Below are 26,007 nucleotides of genomic sequence, written 5' to 3' on the forward strand. Positions count from 1 at the left end.
TTTACAATTTTTAATGGACGGACACACATCGCTAAATCGCTTTATCTCGTCGAGATATGAATTTCGGCATACCAAATAAGGGGTCTAGGATGAATATTTCGTGGTGTTACATAAACTTTTGGAGAGAAAATAAGTAGCATGTGATAAAAATGTGGTTCTCTACACAGAACCCATTATATATTAGGCAGTAGGCCCGTTATCTAGCAAACACTTTATTGCAATTTACATCACAGGAATGGTCAGTAGTTTTTTCCCATATGTAGGCTACTTTGCGAAATATATATGTCCTCAAGGAATTAAAATATCGACCAAAAATAACATTTTTATATTTTTCATACAAAAGTTATGGTCCATTTCACCCGCTAAAGAATATCAGATCATCATTCAAAATTGTAGGCATCTTTTTCGACCTATACTCTTACCCCGTGCAAAATTTCGTGACTACTGATGTATAGTTGCGACTTCTAGCGAGTTTATTATTACACTACAAACAAATAACGGAATATATTAGGCTGTAACTCTGTTATCTGATCATGCACACCAACATAATTGGCATCAATTGAAAGGTCAAACGTTCCACTTTCAAGTATATCTCATTTGTCCGGAATGTCACTTCCAGGAATTATGATATGAGCTGTATATTAAAAATTTTCACAATTTTCACACAAAAGTTTTGGTCCATTTAACCCTCTTAATATTATCCGATCGCCATCTCAAATTGCAAGCTTCTCCTTTGTGATATACTCTTACCTTATTTAAAATTACGCGTTGATCGGACTATTATTGAGACCTACAGAGCCGCTAGAAAATTGGATAAATATTATGTTTTTAGTCCATTTTACCCGCTAAATATTTCACGATCATCAGCAATAAGAATAGGGATCTATTCTGATCTGAACCCGACCTCCATACAAAATTTCGTGACGATCGGTCTATAATTGCGGCCTGGAGCGTGTTTACAATTTATAATGGACAGACGGACGGACGGACACACATCTCAAAATCGCTTTATCTCGTCGAGATATGAAGATTGGTATACCACATTGGGAGTCTCCGACGAATATTTCGCGGTGTTACATGAATTTTTACCAAAACAAACTTATAATACCCTTTTCCACATTGTGGTATAGGGTATAAATAGCAGTATCAATTTTGCTGAAAAAACATAAAAATATTTCCCAATTTTTTTTTTTGAAATTTTTTTCCTTCTTTTTTCGAGTTGTTACATGAAAGTGATATGAAACTTGGTTCTAGGTGAAAAGTGGAAAAAGATGAAAAATTCCAACCAAAAATTTCACTATGAGTTTCAGAATAAACGGTATATCTAGGTATACTATTTCCTTAAGAAAATTAGATTACAAATTTATATAAGGATGAAATTACTTACTTAGCTGGCCCATTACAGAACATTTGTTCCATAGACCGAACTAAGAAAAGATCTCCAACTCTCTCTGTTTAGTGCTTCGCTTTCTGGAATACCGCGCCTTGTCATCACTTAATCCACTTGTTTGCGCCATCTGTTCTTTGGTCTGCCAATTCTGCGTGCACCGCCATGTGGCTCGAATTTATACGCCTTTTTAGCGGGTTCATCTTATTATATGGCCTTGCCAACGTAATCGCTGCATCTCGATACGTTTAACTATATTGATGTTGTTGTATAGCAGATACAGCTCGTGGTTCATACGACGTCGATATTCACCGTCAACGAAGACCGGCCCGTAGATCTTTCGAAGAGTTTTTCTCCCAAACACGCCAAGCACTGCCTTATCTGCTTGCGCAAACAGCCAGGCTTCGGAACCCTACATCAGCACGAGTAGTATCTGTGTTTTGTAAAGCGTTATTTTTGTTTGACGAGTTGTGGCTTTGTGTTTGAAGTGCTTCCTTAAGCCAAAGTAGCTTCTGTTGTCCAATACAATTCTTCTTTTTATTTCACAACTGATGTCGTTTGTTGTGTTTACGGCGGTGCCGAGGTATATGAAGTCTTTTACTACCTCAAAATTATAGAAAACAACTTCAACAGTTGGTCATTGAGCGTCGACACCATCAGCTTGGTTTTCTCGCCGTTTACCGCCAGACCCACTTTAGCAGATTCTCCTTCGACCTTCATAAAGGTGTCGGTTACTTCTTTTACTGATCGTCCCATGATGTCTATATCATCAGCATAAGCAAGTAACATGTGGCTATTGACGTTTGCCTCTCGTATAACCTTTTCTAGCAGGATGTAGAAAAGATCACACGAAAAGCTGTCTCCTTGCCTGAAACCTCTTTTGGTACACAACTCTTCGTAGAGGTTCTTTCCTATTTTAACTGAAGATCTTGTGTCAGTTAGAGTCATTTTACAAAGCCGAATGAGCTTTGCGGGGATACCAAATTCAGACATTTCTTGGAATACCTTTGAATGTAGCGGGCTGTCGATGGCTGCTTTATAATCGACAAAAAGGTGGTAGGTGTCGATCTGCATTTCTTGGGTCTTCCCCAGAATTTACCGCAGGGTAAATTTGTGGTCATTGGTGGACTTGCCTGGTCTAAAGCCGCATTGGTATGGTCCAATTATTTCGTTGGCCATGGGCTTTAGTCGTTCGCACAAAATACCTGACACTTGTAGGTGATAGGGAGAAGACTTATGCCCCTATAGTTGGAGCATACAGTCTTATCTCCTTTCTTGTGGACGGGACATAGCATGCTCAGGTTCCAATCGTCGGGTACGCGTTCTTCCTGCCAGATGGTTCTAACTAGCTGATGCATACACCTTATCAGCGCATCGCCTCCGGTTTTAAACAGCTCGGCTGGTAAGCCATCGGCTCCTGCTGCTTTATTATTCTTCAGCCGGTTGATTGCTGCTTTTACCTCATCTTGGCCGGGCGGTATACATTCTATACCATCTTCTGGGATTGTATCTGTGGCATCATCGTCTTCGTTACTATTAGTTACCTGCAGATTGGAGAAATGTTCCTTCCATATCCCGAGCACGCTATCTGTATCAGTTACCAGATTACCTTGCTGGTCTCTACAGGAGGATGTGCCAGTTCCAAAGCCATCAGTTTGATGTTTCACTCTTTGGTAGAATTTTCGGACTTCATTCTGTCTCCTGTACATCTCGATTTGTTCACACTCCCGCCTTTCCCTCTCTCTCTCTTTCCTGCGGAAAAGACGTTTCTTCTCTCTCCTTTTGTCCCGATTTCGTGCGCTACGCGTTTCTGCTGATTGTAAAGTAGCCCTATATGCCACATTTTTCTCTTCGGTAGCAGCACGACACTCCTGGTCATACCAAGGGTTCCTTGGTGGAGGTCTCTGGTATCTAAGTATGGATTTTGCGGCTGTTTGCATGGAGTTGGCAATGATATGTTATCGGGACGAGGAGTGATTTGATTAAGCAGTTGGGCCAGTTGAGTGAAATATGCTGTGGCTATCTGTTGTGATTGCAGCTTACCGATGTCCAACTTCCGTGTTGTGTCTGTTTGCACTTTGTTTGCTACGTTTAATCTGGTACGTACCTTTGCTACAACAAGGTAGTGGTCCGAGTCTATTTTTGCACCTCGAAACGATCGTACATCCAACACGCTTGATGCATGTCTTCCATCTATCACAACGTGATCAGTTTGATTTCTTGTTCTTTGATCTGGCGACAGGCAGGTTCCCTTATGAATACCGGGATGCTTAAATCTGGTACTGCTAACTACCATGTTTCTTGCAGCTGCAAAGTCTATCAGCCTCATACCATTGTCAGATTTTTCACTGTGGGGACTGAATTTCCCGACTGTTGGGCCAAAGATATTCACCTTTCCCATTTTGGCATTAAAATCGCCTAGTATAATTTTAATGTCATGGGCAGGGCAACGCTCATAAGTTTCTTCTAAGCGCTCGTAAAATATATCTTTAGTCTGTTCGTCCTTGTCTTCAGTGGGAGCATGAGCGCAAATAAAGTTGATGTTAAAGAATTTTGCTTTTAATCGAATTGCAGCGAGTCTTTCATTCACTGGGGTAAAGCTGGAGACCCGATGTGTAAACTGTACCTTCTCTATAAAGAGTGCGAACATTCCAGGTGCAGATTTGCAGATCATGGTTTGCGGGGTTCGTCAACATTAGAGGGGTTTGTTTTTCTTTTGTTTTGTTTTTTTTTTCATAGTAGGCTGTTTTTTCTAGCGGAGGGTTACTAACCCGACGCCCAAACCCAAGTTTTTAACGTTCTTATGGGTGAACGCGCGGCACATGTTAGCTCACTACCTTTAACGGGTGTTAAAGGCAGTTCCCCAGTTGACACCACGTTAAGGTCAGTGTTCACTTGAGATGAAAGAGGGACCAAGATAAATCCTGGGCTTTGCCATGTTAAAGCCGGTCAGGACCGTTCCTTGGTATCTTCCATCCCCTACGTCCATCCCCTGAAATTATGTGTTTTAATTTTGAACTGCTAATTTTACATAATTCCATACTGGATCAAAATCTAGCAAAATCCTTTACTGTTAGGGAATATTGTTAAAGAAAAAAATGTTCCAAATGAAATTTCATTATGAGTCTCTGAATAAAAGAAATCTGTAACCATAACATATAACATTCTTAGCAGCCCGTGTTTTTGATATAGGGTTAGGACCATATTATACAGTTTTTATCCAGATTGTCGTTGTGATTGGACACTATAAAAATCAAATTGATGGTTTTTCGTTATGAATTCATACAGCAGATGTTGTGCGCTCCATTTAAACAGCTTATGAAGCATTTGTGGTGAATATATATTTGTAAAATATAGAAAACCCAGATCAGATCTGCCAAAATTGCGAATTTTTAGTACTTTTAACTTAAATTACGTAGCTAGGATAATCCATTGGTTGCTTATATAATATGTGAAAATACGTGAGAGGTTTACGTCTATGGTGCAGTTGAAATATAGGTTTCATATTGGCTCTCACATGCACGATTTTATGTGGTCTAAAATAATACAATGATGGGAGTAACTCCTGCTTTGGTAACATTCCTTCTACAACTTTTTATACCAAAAAATTTAATAAAATTGACTAAAAAAAAATAAATAACACTGTGCAACACAATGGAGGTGAAAGTCTGGGGCACGGAAAATTGCTCTTGGCGAAGAAAGGCCTTGGTGAGAATATTAAGAACCCCGAAGGACATATTCGCTGTGAGTCGAACTTCCGCGTTATGGCGTGATGAAGTTTTTGCTAGGGACCCTGTAAGTCCGCAGGAATTAGCGCTATATCTGTGTTCACTGTTGCTTTAGCTTTTTTTTGAGATGACATGTCTTCAGTCGAATCGAATGAGGATTATTTTCGTAGAGCACTTCGACCTTCTAACTCGCCTCCGTCAATGTCCTTTTGGTCCTTTATTTTAAGAGCCGCTATTAACGTACCACAAGATGACTTTTTTCAGCTTCGAAATGTTCTGCAAAAATGTCGCTCAGAACATTTTAGGTACGGCTTTCATAGTTAACTAATCGATTTTGTCGTTTTCGTGGTCGTTTTGTGCATTTACCCTGTTTTTGTTCAAAATTATGGGAAAAATCGATTGGATTATAAATTATTAAATTTTGTTGCACAGTATTATTGAGGTAATGGATGTGAATGAAGTACGCCGCTGATATTCAGAAGAAATTAACTAATATAGTTTGGCATTAAAATCTATAGTGAAAATATGTGTGTATCATGTATTTTTGTATAAAGTGATTATATAAAAATTCTAAATGTTTTTGTGAATTTGTAATTAGTGGCGTTAATTACTTTACAAATTATTATTCTAAAAAAAAACATATCTTTCTCATTGAAATTATGATAAGTAGATTTTAATTTTTTCCAATTTATTTGCCGGTGTAAACTTTGCCACTATACCACTATTTGAAATGTATTGTCATTGGTTATTAGTAGGCGTATAATCATTAATTCTTTATGCTGACCTGAATGCAATAATAAACATGACAATAAATACTATAATTCATTTATAATTATGCCATTTTAGTTCACAGGTTATCTGCAATAATTTTTTTGTTAATCAATGACGCAACTGTATGTCTTTTATGGTCGTGCACATGCTGATCTAAATATATTTTCATTTCATATTTATTATAATGGGTGATGTAGAGTTATGGAACGGCTCTGATCGGGTTTACGTATCAAATGCCGGATTTATCTGTACCCCTGTTCATTTACTACCTTTAACATGATGTGGTATATTCATTTCAATATAATGGGTAACGGATTTCTCGGTTGGGTGCCACCGTGGTGCAATGGTATGCACACCCGCCTTGCACGCTGAAGGTCGTGCGTTCGATTCCCCGGTCAGTCAACATCAAAATTTTCAGAGGTGGCAAAATACCCCTCAGTAATGTTGGCGACATTTCCTGAGTATTTCAGCCATGTAAAACTTCTCTACAAAGTGGTGTCTTAAAACACGCCGTTCGGACTCGGCGATAAACAGTAGGTCCCATATCATTGAGCTAATATGAATCGGGGTGCACTCATTGAAATGAGAGAAGTCTCCCTTGTCCCGTATGGGATGTTTGTGGAACAATTACTTACTTTCTCGGTTACCCTTTTCATTTACTACCTTTAACTGAATGTGCTACGGAATGGAAAGCGTTACAAAAACAATTGACACACACTGGATTATAGCCATAAATTTGGATGTGGTTTTTAAGTTAGTCGGAGGCGTATTAGATAACGGTTGTTTCCATATTGGATTAACTTCCTCTAAATGTGGAGCATATTTCCAAAGCTTTAAATGATTAACATGTTAGCGGAAAAATCATTTTATTGCCAAAACAAAATGGAGGTTTGGAAGAAATTCTAAAATTTTTCGTATCTTTTGGTATAGCCCATATATAAGGGTACTTTCGTGTTTCGGTATTTTAAGGATTTTAGCTACAATTTTTGTACAAACTAGCTGCAATTAGACATCTGAGGTTATTAGTAGTTTCAAGACTTCTCCACCCAAAAAGTCTCAATATAATTACATGTTTTGGAATAACCCCCATATAATAGTACCACCGAATTTTCGGTATTTTGAGGATTTTAGCTAAATTTTTTGGGGATTTTAGTTACAATTTCTATCGGATAGAAATCACCCTAGTTGTTTCCGGGATGTTATGGGAACATATGAATGTATGTATGAATTAGAGTATCGTCAACTACAATCTAATCTTGCTGATTAAGGTTTTAAACAATTCTTGTTGGTTTCCAGATCTAGATACTCAGGCAGATTTTGAACAACAAGATATGTTGTCCAGAGGAAGCAGTTATAGATTAAACAATTTCTTTTGCTATTCAAATTAGCGAAAGATTTTTCTTGAATTTTTACTTTATTTGGGTTTCCTTGGTTTCGTTTCACGATTTTCTTTTGATTTCGCTTATTCTAAATATTTATGCAAATAAAACATAGTATACAAATATTATTACCCTTCGTCTTTTAACATAAAAAAGTTTTTTTTTAATTAATTTCTCGTTGGAATCGAGCTTAATGATCAACGATGCAAGTGAAAAAGGCAAATCCGACGATTCGATCCCACACAAACACAACCACATGCATGTTGCGCCTTCGGCAGAGGCTCTTCAGACATATCAGCTGTGGAGCGGCTTCGCTGTCATCGAACTTTTTTTCTTTCAAATGCCTTTTTGTGATTTTTACAATTGTCGGCTTTTCTTTTTCACTTGCATTATTGATCATTATTTATTATTATTAAAATGATCTTTGCCCTAAAAAGGCAAAATTTTCAAATAAATAAAATCAGCTGGGCCAGGCTGGGATTTGAACCCACGTTCTTTGGGGGGTATAGAATCACTTTCTGAGTTGATTTATACATGTCCGTCCGTCCATGTATTTTTGTTCGCAACGTACAGCTCTCATTTATTATCCGATTCAGCTGAAAATTGGGGAACATCATTTTTTTGGTAAAAATCGCTTCAGATTTGGATATAGCTCCCATATATATTTTCGCGCGATTTTAGGTATTTGATGCACCAATTACGCTATATATATTAAATTTTCATTATATTGGAAACGTGGAATTACGTCTAGAAACAATTGTGCCAAATTATACCGAAATCGGTCCAGATTTGAATACCGCTCCCATATATATATTTTCGCGCGATTTTAGATGTTTGGTGCACCAATTACGCTTTATATATATTCAATTTTCATGAAATTGGAAATGTGTTACAGAATTATGTCTAGAAAAAAGTTTGCAAAATTTTATTGGAATCGGTTAAGATTTGGACCGCTTTTATGGCTTTCATAAATTTTTTTAGGCCAATTTGTGATGTTTAGTACACAAAACACAGTATATCAGTCCAATTTTAATGACATTTGGAACTTTTGTCGGAATTTGGTTTAGAAATAAATGTGCCAAATTATATTGAAATCAGTTAAGAATTTGATATAGCTTCCATATATAAGTTCGACCGATTATCTGTCCATTTTAATGAAATTAGGAATGTGTGACGGAATTTGATTATATTATAATCGGTCAAATTTTGGATATAGCTCCCTTATTCACTGTGGTGGAGGGTATCATATAGTAGGCCCAGTCCTTTTTCGATTCTTTCCTTACCGGTTTTAATCCACGGTGCTCTTGAAGCAACTTTAAATGGAAGGTGCTTGCACCCGGGAAGTTTTTGCGGATTCTGAAATTACAATATTCATAGATGAGAAAAATCTAAAAACAAAAAAATAATCGCCTGAACGCTTTTAAATAAATCGAGATTCAAGTCGACATTTTTAAGTTTTTTTAGGCTTTCACGATTTTGCTTGGAAGCCGCAAGTTCTATCGATATAGAACAAAGGAAACAGTTGTACCTATGAAAATTCTCTACAATATAGATCTCTATAGTATTTTCGTAGGTTTTACCGCTTTTGAGATATAGAAGTTCAAATTGGGACAATGCACTGACAGTATCGTCTCCTTATAAAAAAGTGTCATGACTGCAAATTCCCAACATAAACTTATATATCTCAAAAATGGTGCAACCTAGGAAGAAGATACGAATGCCAATCTTGTAGAGAATTTTTATAGCTACAACATTTTCTTTAGTACCATTCCGATAGGACTTGTGGTTTTCACACAAAATCCTGAGGACCTGAGAAAAAAATGAGATATTGATCTGAACTTCTATATCTCAAAAACGGTAAAACCTACGAGAATATTATGTAGGTCAGTGCTACAACATTTTCCCATTTCGATAGGATTTGCGGTTTCCAAGCAAAATCGTGAAAACCAAAAAAAAATCTAAAAATGTGAACAATGACCGCGATTTATTTAAAAATCCCTCCAGCGATTTTTTCTTGTTTTTGGATTTTCTTATCTATGAACATTGATGTTTCAAAATCTGCAAAAATCAGATGTAAGCGGGCTTCACTTAAAGTTAGTTAAGGCGCTCCATGTATAAAATTTGTTATAAGGTAGCAATACGGTGAATGCATTGTCCCAATTTGAACTTCTATATCTCAAAACGTACGAAATTGTCTTAAAGGTCAGTCTTGTAGAGAATTTTCGTAGATATAACATTTTCCCAGCAAAATCGTGAAAACCTTCACGCAGAGAAAAAAATATGTTTGATCCAACAATATTCCAAGAGCAAAATATGTATTGTTAACATATTGTTGGATTCCTCATGTAGTATTGTAAATCCAAAAATAGTTTGTGTCAACTGAACAATATTTCTCTCTTTTCTTCGAAAATTTGTTTCTCTTCTCTCGCTATTCGATGCCGTGTTGAAAAAACAATTTTGGTGAGTTGTGGTGTGTTTGTATGACATGCTGCCTTTACCTTTGTTTTTGTGTGTATGTACTTGTGAGACTCTTGTTTTTATTTGTTTCTGTTTTGTTTCATTCTTCTTTCCTTTTCATGTTTGTTATGGTGTTTAATTATTCCTTGTGTTGTGGTGGGTTCTTGTGGCTTTTTGTTTGTCTTTGTTGTCAGCCAATGCAGCAAACCATGTATTGTGTTCATCAATGATTGCAATATTATACGCGACATTTATATCCAAGTTATGCGAAAAGTGTATATGAGAAGTATATGCACTCAAATCAAAAATTTCTGGGCTGGTTTTCTGTATTGACAATACTTTTTGTAAACAAAATTAGATTATGATAGTTCCTACAATCGGTATTGTTAACGATTTTAACAATATTGCGGAAATTCGAAAGTTGTTTTTGTTTTCTATGTTTGGAACAAAAGATGGTATTTTTGGATTTGGATTACAATGTTTGAACAAAATAAATACATTTTTGGAACCAAAACATATATTTTTGTTCCAACAAAAGCGAAAAATATTTTTTCTCTGTGTGAACCGTCCAGCAACCACAACATATTTTGCGATTGCATGATGAATGATAAAAACGAACGGCCACACTAGCAAGCAACCGATTATTTGAGCAAAGCTGTCATTCAAAACTGACAATGTGTACCCAGCTTAAGTAACATACTGTGACAAGTTGCTGCTCCTGCTATGTTCCATGCACAAATACCCAACAAGATTATTGTGTCGACTTCAGGGCATAAGTCCCCTATTTAAAGAATATAAAGTGCTGTCGAACGTGAAGGGCTAAAACGTATGGTCAATGAAATAATCAGGTCAGACATTGACATAAATCCTTTAGAATTTCTATTGAAGTATCATTAACTTAACTCGTTTTTTTTTTGCTTTTCAAATTGGCTAAAGTTTTTACATGAATTTTAGCGGAATTTGAGTTTCGTTGTATAATATTGTACATATATGAGTGTATGCGTTTATAAAAACATTTCAACTATTCATCGTTCGTATTATTTAGAAAAAAGTAGAATTTGAAATGACCCTATTAAAATTAGCGGCAGTGTAGCTTACAAATTACAAGAGTTTTATTTCAATCAAACAATTTATTACAGTTCGAACTGTTTTATTGCATAACTTGTTTATCTACCATATTGTTGTAATTTTTATAAGACTTTTGCAATTCATCGTTGGAGTATTTTATACAATTTAATGACAGGGAATTCCTAAGGTAATTTATCGGGTCATAAAACTAAAAAAGTTGCTAATTGTAGAACAAATTGAGTTTATGGTATTTTCGTGGTTCACCGGTTTTCTTAAGGTTACATAGTTTCTCGTGTATTGCGTACAGATGAGAACAAATGTTTTGATTTGTTTTTGTAGTTTGAATGATTAATAAAATAACAGACAGTCAAAAGTTGGTGCTGGCATATTCTTTTGCCATGTCACAAGTAAAAATAGAAAGCTGAACTGTTATATCAAATTGAAGACATAAGTCTCATATCTATAGCATATCAAGTAATGTCGAACGTATTGTGTAAACAGCTAAAACCTATGGTCAATGAATATAACAATATAATAATCAGGCCATACTAATGCGGTTTTTGACCTGGTGGACCCTACAATATACCTTATAGTCACTCTACGACAAATCCTGTTCATCCTTTTCGTAGGCTATAGGACTGGCTTCGACGACCCAGTTAGGTCAAAGGTGATCCAAGACATTTCTGAATTTAGCATTTCCGAGCAGTTAAAATAGAAAAGAACCTATCCGCGTCTTTGAATACTAAACGAGGCTTCTTGCTGGAAGGGGTAATAAGAAACTCAAACAACCTGTATTTATTAAGGTGGTTTTAACTCAAAGGGAAAAACTCTAACTCGGATTTTTTAGGCACCCTCTAAAGTGTTTAGTTTTGTTAGATTTTAAAATTACCAAAGTTTGATCACAATCGGAATATGTTAGCACTTGCCACTGTGGCCTCGAAGTTTCCATGGGCTCTATTAAAATATTTTAGAACTTATGGTCCATTATGCGAAGATGTATGGACTTGTCCACGAAAAAATGTATATCTCTATTCAGGACCAGGGTGACGTAGGGGATGGAAGATACCAAGCAACAGTCCTGACCGGTTTTAACATGGCAAAGCCCAGGATATATCTTGGTCCTTCTTTCATCTTACGTGGACACTGACCTCCCCGTGGTGTAACCTGGGGACCTGCCTTTGACATCCGTTAAACGTAGTGAGCTAACATGTGCCGCGCGTTCACCCATAAGAACGTTAAAAACTTGGGTTTGGCCGTCGGGTTAGTAACCCTCCCCTAGAAAAAACAGCCTGCTATGAAAAAACGAAAGAAAAGAAAAACAAACCCCTCTAAAGTTGACGAACCCCGCAAACGTTTTAAGGACCATGATCTGCACCTGGAATGTTCGCACTCTTTATAGAGAAGGTGCAGTATTCGCATTGGCAGACGTACTTGAAAAGTACAAGGCCGATATTACTGCCATACAGGAAATACGATGGATTGGGAAAGGCGTCACAACAATACCTAAAGGTGACACACTGTATTATAGCTGCCATGACGTAAAGCATGAGTTTGGTTGCGGATTCGTAGTTTGTCGGAGGCTAAAACATCTGGGATCAAGCCCAGTGAATGAAAGACTTGCTGCAATTCGAATAAAATCTAAATTCTTCAACATCAGCTTTATTTGCACTCATGCTCCCACTGAAGAAAAGGACGAACAGACCAAAGATATATTTTAGGAGCGCTTAGAAGAAACATATGACCGTTGCCCTGCCCATGACATTAAAATCATTCTAGGCGATTTTAATGCCAAAATTGGAAAGGAGAATACATTTGGCCCAACAGTCGGGAAATTCAGTCTCCACAGTGAAACATCTGACAATGGTATGATTCTGATAGACTTTGCAGATGCAAAAAACATGGTAGTTAGCAGTACCAGATTTAATCATCTCGATATTCATAAGGGCACCTGGCTGCCTCCAGATCAGAAAACAAGAAATCAAATTGATCATGTTGTCATAGATGGAAGTTATTCATCGAGCGTGTTGGATGTACGATCGTTCCGAGGCGCAAACATTGATTCGGACCACTACCTTGGTGCAGCAAAGGTACGCACCCGCTTAAACGTAGCAAACAAAGTACGAACAGTCACAACACGAAAGTTAGACATCGGTAAGCTGCAATCACAACAGATAGCCACAGCATATTCCACTCAACTAGCCCAATTGCTTAATCAAAGCACTCCTCATCCCGATAACATATCAGCGCAATGGCAAATCATTGCCCACTCCATGCAAACAGCCGCAAAATCCATACTATGATACCAGAGACCTCCACCAAGGAATCCATGGTATGATCAGGAGTGTCGTGCTGCCACCGAAGAGAAAAATGCGGCATATAGGGCTACTTTACAATCCGTAGCAACGCGTAGCGCACGAGAGAGATACAGGGAGAAAAGGAGAGAGGAGAAACGTCTTTTCCGCAGGAAAAAGAGAGAGATGGAAAAGGTCCAGGGTGACGCAGGAGCCAAAATGAAGTCCGAAAATTCTACCAAAGAGTCAAGCATCAAACTGATGGCTTTGGTACAGGCACATCCTCCTATAGAGACCAGCAAGGTAATTTGCTAACTGATACAGATAGTGTACTCAGGATATGGAAAGAAAAATTTTCAAAACTGTTGATATCCAATAGCAGCGAAGACGACGAAGATACCACAGTCCCAATCACAGAAGATGGTATTGAATGTATACCGCCCAGCCAAGATGAGGTAAAGACAGCAATAAATCGGCTGAAGAATAATAAAGCAGCAGGAGCCGATGGCTTACCAGCCGAGCTGTTTAAAACCGGAGGCGACGCGCTGATAAGGTGTATGCATCAGCTAGTTAGCACCATCTGGCAGGAAGAACGCGTACCCGATGATTGGAACCTGAGCATCCTATGTCCCGTCCACAAGAAAGGAGATAAGACTGTATGCTCAAACTATAGGGGCATAAGTCTTCTCCCTATTGCCTATAAGATAGTGTCAGGGATATTGTGCGAACGACTAAAGCCAATGGTCAACGAAATAATTGGACCATACCAATGTGGCTTTAGACCTGGCAAGTCCACCATTGACCAGATATTTACCCTGCGGCAAATCCTAGAGAAGACCCAAGAGATGCAGATCGACATATTTCACCTTTTTGTCGATTATAAAGCAGCATTCGACAGTCCCCTCCGATCAAAGGTATTTCACGCAATGTCTGAATTTGGTATCCCCGCAAAGCTCATCCGGCTTTGTAAGATGACTTTAACTGATACTAGGTCCTCAGTTAAAATTGGAAAGAACCTCTCCGAAGAATTTTGTACCAAAAGAGGTTTCAGACAAGGAGACAGCCTTTCGTGTGACCTGTTCAACATTTTGCTGGAAAAGGTAATACGAGATGCAAATGTCAAAAGAAATGACACAATTTACACCAATAGCCACATGTTACTTGCCTATGCTGATGACATAGACATCATGGGACGATCAGTAAAGGAAGTAACTGATACCTTTAGGAAGGTCGAAGCAGAATCTGCGAAAGTGGGTCTGGCGGTAAACGGCGAAAAGACCAAATTGATGGTGTCGACGCGCAAAGCGTCCATAGAGCTCGGACCAACCGTAGAAGTTGGTACCTACAATTTTGAGGTAGTTAAAGACTTCGTCTACCTCGGCACTGCCATAAACACAACAAACAACATCAGTTGTGAAATAAGAAGAAGGATAGTATTGGCCAACAGATGCTACTATGGATTAAGTAAGCAATTTAAAAACAAAGCCACATCTTGTCAAACAAAAATAACACTATACAAAACGCTGATACTACCCGTGCTAATGTATGGCTCCGAAGCATGGGTACTTGCGCAAGCAGATAAGGCAGTGCTTGGTGTGTTTGAGAGGAAAATTCTTCGAAAGATCTACGGGCCGATTTGCGTTGACGGTGAATATCGACGTCGTATGAACCACGAGCTATATAAGCTATACAAAGACATGCATATAGTTAAACGTATCGAGATGCAGCGATTGCGTTGGCTAGGCCATATCATAAGAATGGCCTAGCCAACGCAATGAACCCGATAAAAAGGCGTATTAATACATGCCACATGGCGGTGCACGCAGAATCGGCAGGCCTAAGCTTCGATGGAGCATACAGGTGGATGAAGAAATGAAAAGGCGCAGTATTCCAAAAAGTCAAACGAAAAACAGAGAGGAATGGAGATCTTTTCTTAGTTCGGTCTATGGAACAAATGTTCTGTAATGGGCCAACTAAGTAAGTAAGTAAAAAGTTAATAATAAAAAATTAAGTTTCAGTGTTTTATTTATAAATGCACTAAACTAGAAAATAATTTATCGCTTAGCCTCAATAAGTATATTCTTCCTCATGATGGAATCTCACCAATTAAACTCATGCATTTAAATTAAAAATGGTGGCAAAATTAAACAACAAGCGTTTTATTTGAGAGATTCCATTATGAGGAAGAATATACTTATTGATGCTAAGCGACAAATTATTTTCTAGTTTAGTGCATTTATAAATAAAACACTGATACTTAATTTTTTTAATTATTTTTTATTACTTGTGGCATCAAGCATTTTGCTGGGCGTGTAACTTGCTCTGCACTGATGGTATTTATATGTGCATAAACATACATGCATATACATATGTACATACATATGTCCCGGAAAAATCTTCTTACACTTTTTAATTTGATAATTATTATTCAAACATTAAATTCTTTGGACCCGGAGGATTTTTTTCCAATCTTTCACCTTGTCAACTGTCAATTAATTATAAAATGCAGTGTTCTCATGTTTCGTCGCTCAATAACAAGCCATGACATTTTTTGTTTCTATGATTTTCTTTGCTTATCACCTTACTGGAATTTATAGTCTACTTACAATTGTGGGCAAGTGTGGGCATGTAATATTATCCTCCAAAGTACCACCAGACATTTCCGGCTCAAAGTACCACATGCGTTGTGGCATAAATGACACAGTGTTATTGGGATAAAATGTGATGTTGTTTTTAATTCTTTCCTCTCGAAAAACATATGGCCCGACACGTTCAAAATTTGGCTTAACTCCGGCTACCCGCACTTGATCGGTGTTTGTCCAATTATAAAGATACATTGCCATGTAAACAGGAACTGGGGTATTAATCCATTTGTCATAGGTACGGCCACCTTCTGTTAATGGTAATTGCTGAGAAAAAAGTTAAGGTAAAATTAATTATTAATTTAAATAAAATAAAAAAAATAAATTAATTTATGTGAATTGTTTTTTTTTTTTAATTTACCTTATAAATAACATCCTGCAGCAAACTTGGTCCCCAAATCATGCCCACTAATCCCAGTATGAGGAACATTGAGGCAATACCAAATACCCATATTTTCTGCTGGGTCTTTGAACAGCAGCGACAACACATCTTTAGGCGGCGGGTAATGTTAAAATGAAAATGAAACAAATTGAGATTTATTAAGAAACGTTGATTTTTGTTTCGCTGATATTTTCTATACAAGTCAAGTAATTAACGAACAGCCGAACAAATTTGATATGAATGTCCAATACTTGTCGTTCGTCATATTTGTTGTCCGTACTATCGAATCGATTAGAACCGCTGAACAAAAACAACAAGTAGTAAACTTCAAACTCTCATTGTTGTCATTGTAAGTTCGTTAGTATGTATGTATGCATGTATGTAATACATTGAGTATTCGTACTTTTTTTTGTTCAACATAATTTGTTGCATTTAATCTCAATTGCCTTCGGTTATACACCAAGAGAGGGAGCATTATATGATAACATACCAAGCCAATCTTGATTAGATGGGCTAAACCATTCAATTAACAATGGACGACTAGATGGCAGTAAATAGATTTGCACTAATAAAAAACGATCGATAACCACTATCAATTGAATTCAATTATTAGATTTATTAATACATTTTGTTCCACTGTTTATTATAATGATCATCATTGCTACTGCCAATCCACGAAAGAGTGGTCTATAAAGTAATTAGTCATAGCGAAAATTAGTGAAAACTTTTAAATGATTTTATTGTACATTCTGGAGTGGTCCTTAAGATTATTGGTATAACCAAGTAAATTTCCTAGACTGTTATAAGCTAACTGTTATCTAACCTGATTATAGCAGATGCTAGAAATGTAAGATACGATCACGAGAAGATCTTGGAGCAAGCATTTAATTATATTCTGAATATAATCCGTCCACTAATGGCCCCACACTGAATTTCGGTTACGAACTCCTTGCTCCAAGATCTTTTCTCGATCGTATCTTACATTTCTAGAATCTGCTTTATAATATGTGACTTGAAATATATCTACGCTATTCAGGTTAGATAACAGTTAGCTTATAACAGCCTAGGCATTTTACTTGGTCATACCAATAATCTTAAGGACCACTCATGAATGTACAATAAAATTATTTAAAATGTTTTCACTAATTTTCGCCACGACTAATTACTTTATAGACCACTCTTTCGTGGACTGGCAGTGGCAATGATGATCATTATAGTACACAGTGGAACAAAATGTATTAATAAATCTAATAATAGACTTTGGCTATAATGTAGAGTTGCATTATCAGTCGGCTGTGTAGAAGTATTAGATGGGCTCCGTTCTTCAGCCTATCTAATACTTCTGCATAAGTCACAATGCCGACTGATAATGCAACTCTACATTTAATTATATTCTAAATATAATCCGTCCACTAATTGCCCCATACTGGAGTTCGGTTGCGGACTCCTTGATGAAGAACGGAACCTATCTAATCTTCTGCCTTTGCATGTGTCAGACAGCCGCCTGAAAATGTAACTCTACATTAGAGCCAAAGTCCTACACGCGATGTAGGTATACAACCCGACAGTGGTGACCTCCAAAAGCAATCATCAAAGCAACATGGAAGACTGAACCACCAACAGCAAAGGGGCATGCAGGGACCGCGGCAATAAAAACAAGTAAAAAAGCATTAAGTTCGGCCGGGCCGAACTTTTCATACCCTCCACCATAAAATATTAATTCCTGTCCCCAACTTTAAGTGAGTACGTTAAAATGTCAGATAATGTACATAAAATGCTTCATTCGGGAGGCCCTTTTTTATGGTGCCTATATCTAACTGTTGACAATTTTTGGTGGGCTAGAAATTGGGAGGTACTGTTATATAGGGGTTATAATAAAACATGGGCCTATGTTGACAGTTTTTGATGGGAGCCTTTAATGTCAAATAGCTCATAATTCGGTTAAAAATTTAGCTAGAATCCTCAAAATATCGAAAATCGGTACATAACGTGGGAACTTCAAATGTCATTAACAGCTAGTTCGGAGGTATCTGGGCTATATGAAAATATGAACTTAAATGAACAAATTACAGAAAGTTCGTCCAAAAAATAAAGCTAAGGTACGGAAAATCGGGAGGTTTGTTTTGTGGCTATACAAAAACATGGACCTACGTTCGATTAAACATTTTAAGTAAAATCCTCAAAGTACCGAAAATCGGGATGTATCGTTATATTGGGGCTATGTTGAAAATTGTTGATGCAGATGTGTGGTGACCACTACAACCTTCAAATGTCAAATTACAGTTAGTTCTGTTAAAAATTGTAGCTAAAATTGCCAAATTACAGAAAATTGGGAGGTACCGTTACATGGAAGCTATATCCGAACATGGACCTATGTTGGCAATTTTTGATGGAGAGGTGTTGTGACCACTAAGAACTTCAAATGTCAAATTACTGCTAGTTCGGTTTTATATTGTAGGTAAAATAATCAAATTACTGAAAATCGGGAGGTACCGTTATATGGGGGCTTTCTTGACAATTTTTGGTGGAGAGGTGTGGTGACCACTAAGAATTTAAAATGTCAAATGTTCAAATTACAGATAATTCGGTTAAAACTTGTAGGTAAAATTTTCAAAATACCTGAAATCGGGCGGTCCAAAACATGGACCTATGTCCAATAGTTATAAAGGTTTATTGACATTTAAGAACCCTAAATGTCAATTGATAGCTAAATCGGTCTGAATGTAGATAAAAACGTCAAAATGCCGTATATCGGGGGTACCGTTATATGGGGGCTATACCAAAACGTGGACCTAGGTCCACAACTTTTGTTATATAAGTTTAGTTACACTTAAGAACCCTAAATGTCAAATTATAGCTATATCGGTCTGAAAATGTAGCTAAAAACGTCGAAATACCGTAAATCGGGGGGTACCGTTATATGGGGGCTATACGAAAACGTGGACCTATGTCCACAACTTCTAATATATAAGTTTATTAACACTTAAGAACCCCAAATGTTAAATTATAGCTATATCGGTCTGAAAATGTAGCTAAAAACGTCAAAATGCCGTAAATCGGGGGTACCATTATATGGGGGCTATACCAAAACGTGGACCTAGGTCCACAACTTTTGTTATATAAGTTTAGTTACACTTAAGAACCCTAAATGTCAAATTATAGCTATATCGGTCTGAAAATGTAGCTAAAAACGTCAAAATACCGTAAATCGGGGGGTACCGTTATATGGGGGCTATACCAAAACGTGGACCTATGTCCACAACTTTTGTTATATAAGTTTATTGATACTTAAGAACCCTAAATGTCAAATTATAGCTAAATCGGTCTGAAAATGTAGCTAAAACCGTCAAAATACCGTAAATCGGGGGGTACCGTTATATGGGGGCTATACCAAAACGTGGATCTATGTCTTTAACTTTTGTTATATAAGTTTATTGACATTTAAGAACCCTAAATGTCAAATTATAGCTACATCGGTCTGAAAATGTAGCTTAAAACGTCAAAATACCGCAAATCGGGGGGTACCGTTATATGGGGGCTATACCAAAAGGTGGACCTATGTCCACAACTTCTAATATATAAGTTTATTAACACTTAAGAACCCTAAATGTCAAATTATAGCTACATCGGTCTGATAATGTAGCTAAAAACGTCAAAATACCGTATATCGGGGGGTACCGTTATATGGGGGCTATACCAAAACGTGGACCTATGTCCACAACTTTTATCATATAAGTTTATTGATACTTAAGAACCCTAAATGTCAAATTATAGCTAAATCGGTCTAAAAATGTAGCTAAAAACGTCAAAATACCGCAAATCGGGGGGTACCGTTATATGGGGGCTATACCAAAGCGTGGACCTATGTCCACAAGTTTTATTATATATGTTTATTGACACTTGAGAATCCTAAATGTCAAATTATAGCCAAATCGGTGTGAAAATGTAGCTAAAAACGTCAAAATACCGTAAATCGGGGGGTACCGTTATATGGGGGCTATACCAAAATGTGGACCGATATAGCCCATCATCGAACTTGACCTGCCTGCAAACAAAGGACGCTTTTTCCCAAAATTTCAGCGTCCTATCTCCATTTTTGTGGATGCTAGAGTGATTACCACAGACGGACGGACGGACGGACGGACGGACGGACGGACGTGCTCAGATCGACTTAGAATTTTACCCTGATCAAGAATATATATACTTTATAGGGTCGCAAATGAGTATTTCAATGCGTTACAAACGGAAAAACAAACTTAATATACCCTCCATACTATGGTGGAGGGTATAAAAAGGAAACAAGTAAAAAAGCGTTAAAATAAAATATTCTGAAATAAAACGGAATAATTATTTTCTTTCCTGTCCATAATTTTATGCGCAGATATTTTGTGATCACTGATACCTAAAAAAGGTACAAAACATAAAAAATGTATTCAATAGGTCGGGAACGTTATATGGGGCTATATCAAAGTGTGGACTTATTTGGTGGAGAAGTTTTGTGACCACTAAGGACCTCAAACGTGGAATTGCAGATACTTGGGTCAAAAATGGTAACTAAAATCCAAAATCCGAAAATCCGGAGGCACCCTTATGTGGGGTATACCAAAACATGGACCTATGTTGACAATTTATATAGAAGGGCTATACAAAATATGGACCTATGTTGATAGTTTTTGGTAGAGATGTTGTGTGACCACTGGGAACCAACCTCAAATGTCGACTTACAAAGAGTTAGGTCGAAAATTGTAGCTAAAATCTTCAAAATACCGAAAATCGGGAGATACCGCTATATGGTGACTATACCAAAACATGGACCTATGTTGACAGTTTTTAGTAGAGATGTTTTGTGATCACTAGGAACCTCAACTGTCAAATATCAGGTAGTTCAGTCAAAAATTGCAGCTTCAATCCCCATAATACCTAAAATCGACTATGTTGACAGTTTTTAGTGGAGATGTTTTGTGTTCACTAGGAACCTCAAATTACAGGTAGTTCGGTTAAAAATTTTAGCTAAAATCCTCAAACTACCGAAAATCGGGAGTTACCGCTATATGGGGGCTATACCAAAACATGGACCTATCGTCGGTGTCATGCTTAAGTGTTCCATACGCCATTTTTGACTTTTTGAGATACGGGTGGTTTCTAGGATTTTCGGGTATGCTCTTTCTGAATTTCTAATCGGCTTTCTCCTATCTGCTGTAGGTTCCGAGATATCCACGCTTCGACGGAAAAGCTTCAACTTTTTTATACCCTCCACCATAGTATGGAGGGTATATTAAGTTTGTTTTTCCGTTTGTAACGCATTGAAATACTCATTTGCGACCCTATAAAGTATATATATTCTTGATCAGGGTAAAATTCTGAGTCGATCTGTGCACGTCCGTCCGTCCGTCCGTCTGTGGTAATCACTCTAGCATCCACAAAAATGGAGATATGACGCTGAAATTTTGGGAAAGTGCGTCTTTTGTTTGCAGGCAGGTCAAGTTCGATGATGGGCTATATCGGTCCACGTTTTGGTATAGCCCCCATATAACGGTACCCCCCGATTTACGGTATTTTGACGTTTTTAGCTACATTTCCAGACCGCTTTAGCTATAATTTGGCATTTAGGGTTCTTAAGTGTCAATAAACTTATATAACAAAAGATGTGGACATAGGTCCACGTTTTGGTATAGCCCCCATATAACGGTACCCCCGATTTACGGTATTTTGACATTTTTAGCTACAGTTTCAGACCGATTTAGCTATAATTTGCCATTTAGGGTTCTTAAGTGCCAATAAACATATATAACAAAAGATGTGGACATAGGTCCATGTTTCGGTATAGCCCCCATATAACGGTACCCCCCGATTTATGGTATTTTGACGTTTTTAGCTACATTTTCAGACTGATTTAGCTATAATTTGACATTTAGGGTTCTTAAGTGTCAATAAACTTATATAACAAAAGTTGTGGACATAGGTCCACGTTTTGGTATAGCCCCCATATAACGGTACCCTCGATTTACGGTATTTTGAAGTTTTTAGCTACATTTTCAGACCGATGTAGCTCTAATTTGACATTTTGGGCTCTTAAGCGTCGCTAAACTTATATAACAAAAGTTGTGGACATAGGTCCACGTTTTGGTATAGCCCCCATATAACGGTACCCCCGATTTACGGCATTTTGACGTTTTTAGCTACATTTTATGACCGATTTACCTATAAATTGACATTTAGGGTTCTTAAGTGTCAATAAACTTATATGACAAAACTAGTGGACATAGATCAATGTTTTGGAATAGCCCCCATATAACGCTACCGCCCGATTTCAGTTATTTTGACGTTTAAATTCACATTTCTAGACCGAATTAGCTATAATTTGATATTAAGGGTTCTTCGTGACCAAAAAACTTATATTCGAAATAATTATGAACGTAGGTCCATGTTTTGGTATAGCCCCATATAACGGTACCTCGGTATAACGGATTTCGGTATCCCCATATGACGGATTTTCGGTATTTTGAGAATTTTACCTACAAGTTTTAACCGAATTATCTGTAATTAGAACATTTGACATTTGAAATTCTTAGTGGTCACCACACCTCTCCACCAAAAATTGTCAAGGAAGGTCGATGTATTGATAAAGCTCCCGTATAAAAGTACCTCCCGATTTTCAGTAATTTGATAATTTTAGCTACAATATTAAACCGAACTAGCAGTAATTTGACATTTGAAGTTCTTAGTGGCCACACACCTCTCCATAAAAAATTGTCAACATAGGTCCATATTCGGATATAGCTTCCATATAACGGTACCTCCCAATTTTCAGTAATTGGCAATTTTAGCTAAAATTTTTAGCCGAACTAACTGTAATTTGACATTTGAAGGTTGTAGTGGTCACCACACATCTGCATCAACAATTTTCAACATAGCCCCAATATAACGATACTTCCCGATTTTCGGTACTTTGAGGATTTTACTTAAAATGTTTAACCGAACATAGGTCCATGTTTTTATAGCCCCAAAACAAACATCCCTCGGTACCTTAGCTTAATTTTTTGGACGAACTTTCTGTAATTTGAAATTTAAAAGCCAACAAAAATTGTTCATTTAAGTTCATATTTTCGTATAGCCCACATACCTCCGAAGTAGCTGTTAATGACATTTGAAGTTCCCACGTTATGTACCGATTTTCGGTATTTTGAGGATTCTAGCTACAATTTTTAACCGAGTTATTTGACATTAAAGGCTCCCATCAACAAACTGTCAACATAGGTCCATGTTTTATTATAACCCCTATATAACGGTACCACCCAATTTCTAGCCCACCAAAAATTGTCAACATACATAGTTAGATATAGGCACCATAAAAAAGGGCCTACCGAATGAAACATTTTATGTACATTATCTGACATTTTAACGTACCCACTTAAAGTTGGGGACAGGAATGAAAACTAATTATTCCATTTTAGTTCAGAATATTTTATGGTGGAGGGTATGAAAAGTTCGGCCCGGCCGAACTTAAAGCTTTTTTACTTGTTCAGTTATGAAATCAATATTTTAAAAACTTTCAAGTTTAAAAACACATTTCAAAAATCAGAATTTTAATTTTCGATTTAGAAGTATTTAGTTAATTAAGGCAAATATGGAAAACTTTTTTGTCACTTTCTTCCATGTGATTTACTATATTTCACATTTGTGTCAAAAGTGCGGATATAGAACAAATCGATAAAAATTCTTTTTCTTAAAAAAATCTCTATAACTTTTATATTCCAATACATTTTCTTCTAAATTTTTACAAATATGTTCTATATATTATTATTAATATTTCAAGTCAAAAATATAAATATTTTCTTTAGTCAGCTCCACACAGTTGTGACGCAAAACATTAAAATGCGATTATCTCAAAACAGGCAAATGGCATATGGAACACCTTAGCATGACACCGATGATATTTTAACCTCACCTACCAACACACAGTGGATCCACTTGTATGGAGAAAGTGGCCAAAAATATTTAGAGTGTAAAAATCAAGCCAATACGCCGGTTACAGCTTTGTGCTGCTGCGAAGAGTATTTTAAGAAACCACGAGCTTGCCATTCTCCCCCCTTTCCCCTCTGGAGGGGGTACATGGTAAAATTTGTTTTAGGTGGTTAATACAAAATGACATAAACAAAGGTCCCGAATATCTTATGATGCAAAAATAGGCTTAGGGAAACAATACAATCTCCAAAACAACATAAAATCCAACCAATTTAGCGGATTAAAATATCAATATTTTTGTCTGAAAATTGGCAAAATTTTTAATATAGATCATATAGCGTTCTTCCTGGAAGGCACGTACCGCCAACGTAAGACTAATTTAGAAGAAGATTTATTCATCTTGCCATTGATGCCAATAATGTTAAACTACGTGGTCAGATAAAAGAGTCATACGCTAATATATCCATAGAAACCCTATTAGTGGGCAGCTTTAGTCATCGACCCACCATTTATAGTCTGGCACTAGATGGCAGCTGATTTTAATACTGAATAATCTTAAACCCATGACCTACTTTGAAAAATTATTCCCGAGGTGGGCACTGGTGGGCATCATGACTTAAATCTTCGGTCAAATTTAAGTATATAATCGAATTGACATTACAAAATACACTAAGAAAATATGCAGCTAACTAGAATTCCACAACACACTAAAACACTATTTTTTAATGAATATTAAGCTATTACCTCCTTCTTCAAAATCCCCTATAATATTTTGCTATACGTATTAGTTTCGCGATATTTTAAATATATTTACTTGCACTTAAAATATAGGTTGTACTCACAACAAAAAATATTAGTCAAATGTTCCGACTTTTGAAGCTATTCTTAAGAAGATCGCGTTCGAATTAAACAAAAACTAATATATTTTTAAAAAGGTCCATGTCATAGCTGTCACAGTTGCCAGATGTTGTACCAAAATTTTGACACACATTTTTTATTTTTGGCCAATGGGTGGATCCACTGTGCAACAGTGAGAACACATTTTAGAATTCCAGTTCTCTTCCTATCCGATACCAAATTTAGACCGATTTAGTACTTTTCGTAAATGTATTTCATAAAACACGTCCATATACCAACGGTACACACCAATACTCACCCAAACTCAAAAAAAGTACAGATTCCAGCTCTGCACCTACACCCAATAAAAATTGGTACTCAATTTTGATAATTTTCATATACTTATTGTACGCATTTCGGCAACCACATATCTCAACTCTACACTGACATTACTACTAAATAATATCAATAATCTTAACTCCAATTCTGAGTAGTTCAGCTGTCTCCGTTCGTCCAATACCAAATTGTACCAAACTTATTACCATTTAGTACTCATCGTACCCATAAGTACGATTTTCCAAAACTACATCAATCCTTGAACTTTAACAGAAATCTTAATTCCGAATTTTAGGATTCCAGCTCTATCCTTTCACCCGTATCCAAATTGTACCGAATTTAGTACTATTTAGTACTTTTCGTACACATAAGTACGAATTTCCAAAAGAACATCCATATCTCAATCCGAATTTCCAAAACAACATCCATATCTCAATCCTTTACTCAACAGTAATCTTTATTCCACATTGAAGGTTTCCAGCTCTGTCCGGTCACCCAAATCCACATTGTACCAAATTTAGTACCATTTAGTACTTTTCGTACCCATAAGTAGGAATTTCCAAACCTACTTCAATCCTACACTAGCTGAAATCCAAATTGAAGTAAATTTAGCACTTTCCGTAAACAAAAGTACGAATTTCTAAAGCTACCTCAATTTACACTCCAACAAAAATATGTATTCCAAATTTCAGGACTGCAGATCTATCCGTTAAAACAAATCAAAATTGTACCAAATTAAGTACCATTTAGTACCTTTCGTACGC

At 36.9% G+C, this 26,007-nt stretch overlaps 1 protein-coding gene across 1 annotated transcript in view; it reads right to left on the reverse strand.

Annotated features, from left to right (window-relative positions):
- The window catches only part of ninaD (neither inactivation nor afterpotential D), a 63,977-nt gene that overhangs the window by 11,606 nt on the left and 26,364 nt on the right, over positions 1–26,007 (reverse strand). Inside the window, exons 2-3 of the mRNA XM_073971009.1 lie at positions 16,085–16,213; positions 15,688–15,990 (exon numbers count right to left, since the gene is read on the reverse strand). Of these exons, the coding sequence (XP_073827110.1) occupies positions 15,688–15,990; positions 16,085–16,213 (432 nt within the window). The remainder of the gene's footprint in view (positions 1–15,687; positions 15,991–16,084; positions 16,214–26,007) is intronic.

Source organism: Musca autumnalis, unplaced genomic scaffold (genome assembly GCF_047663935.1).
Source record: "Musca autumnalis isolate F117 unplaced genomic scaffold, ASM4766393v1 scaffold_2, whole genome shotgun sequence".
Classification (NCBI taxonomy): Eukaryota; Metazoa; Arthropoda; class Insecta; order Diptera; family Muscidae; genus Musca; species Musca autumnalis.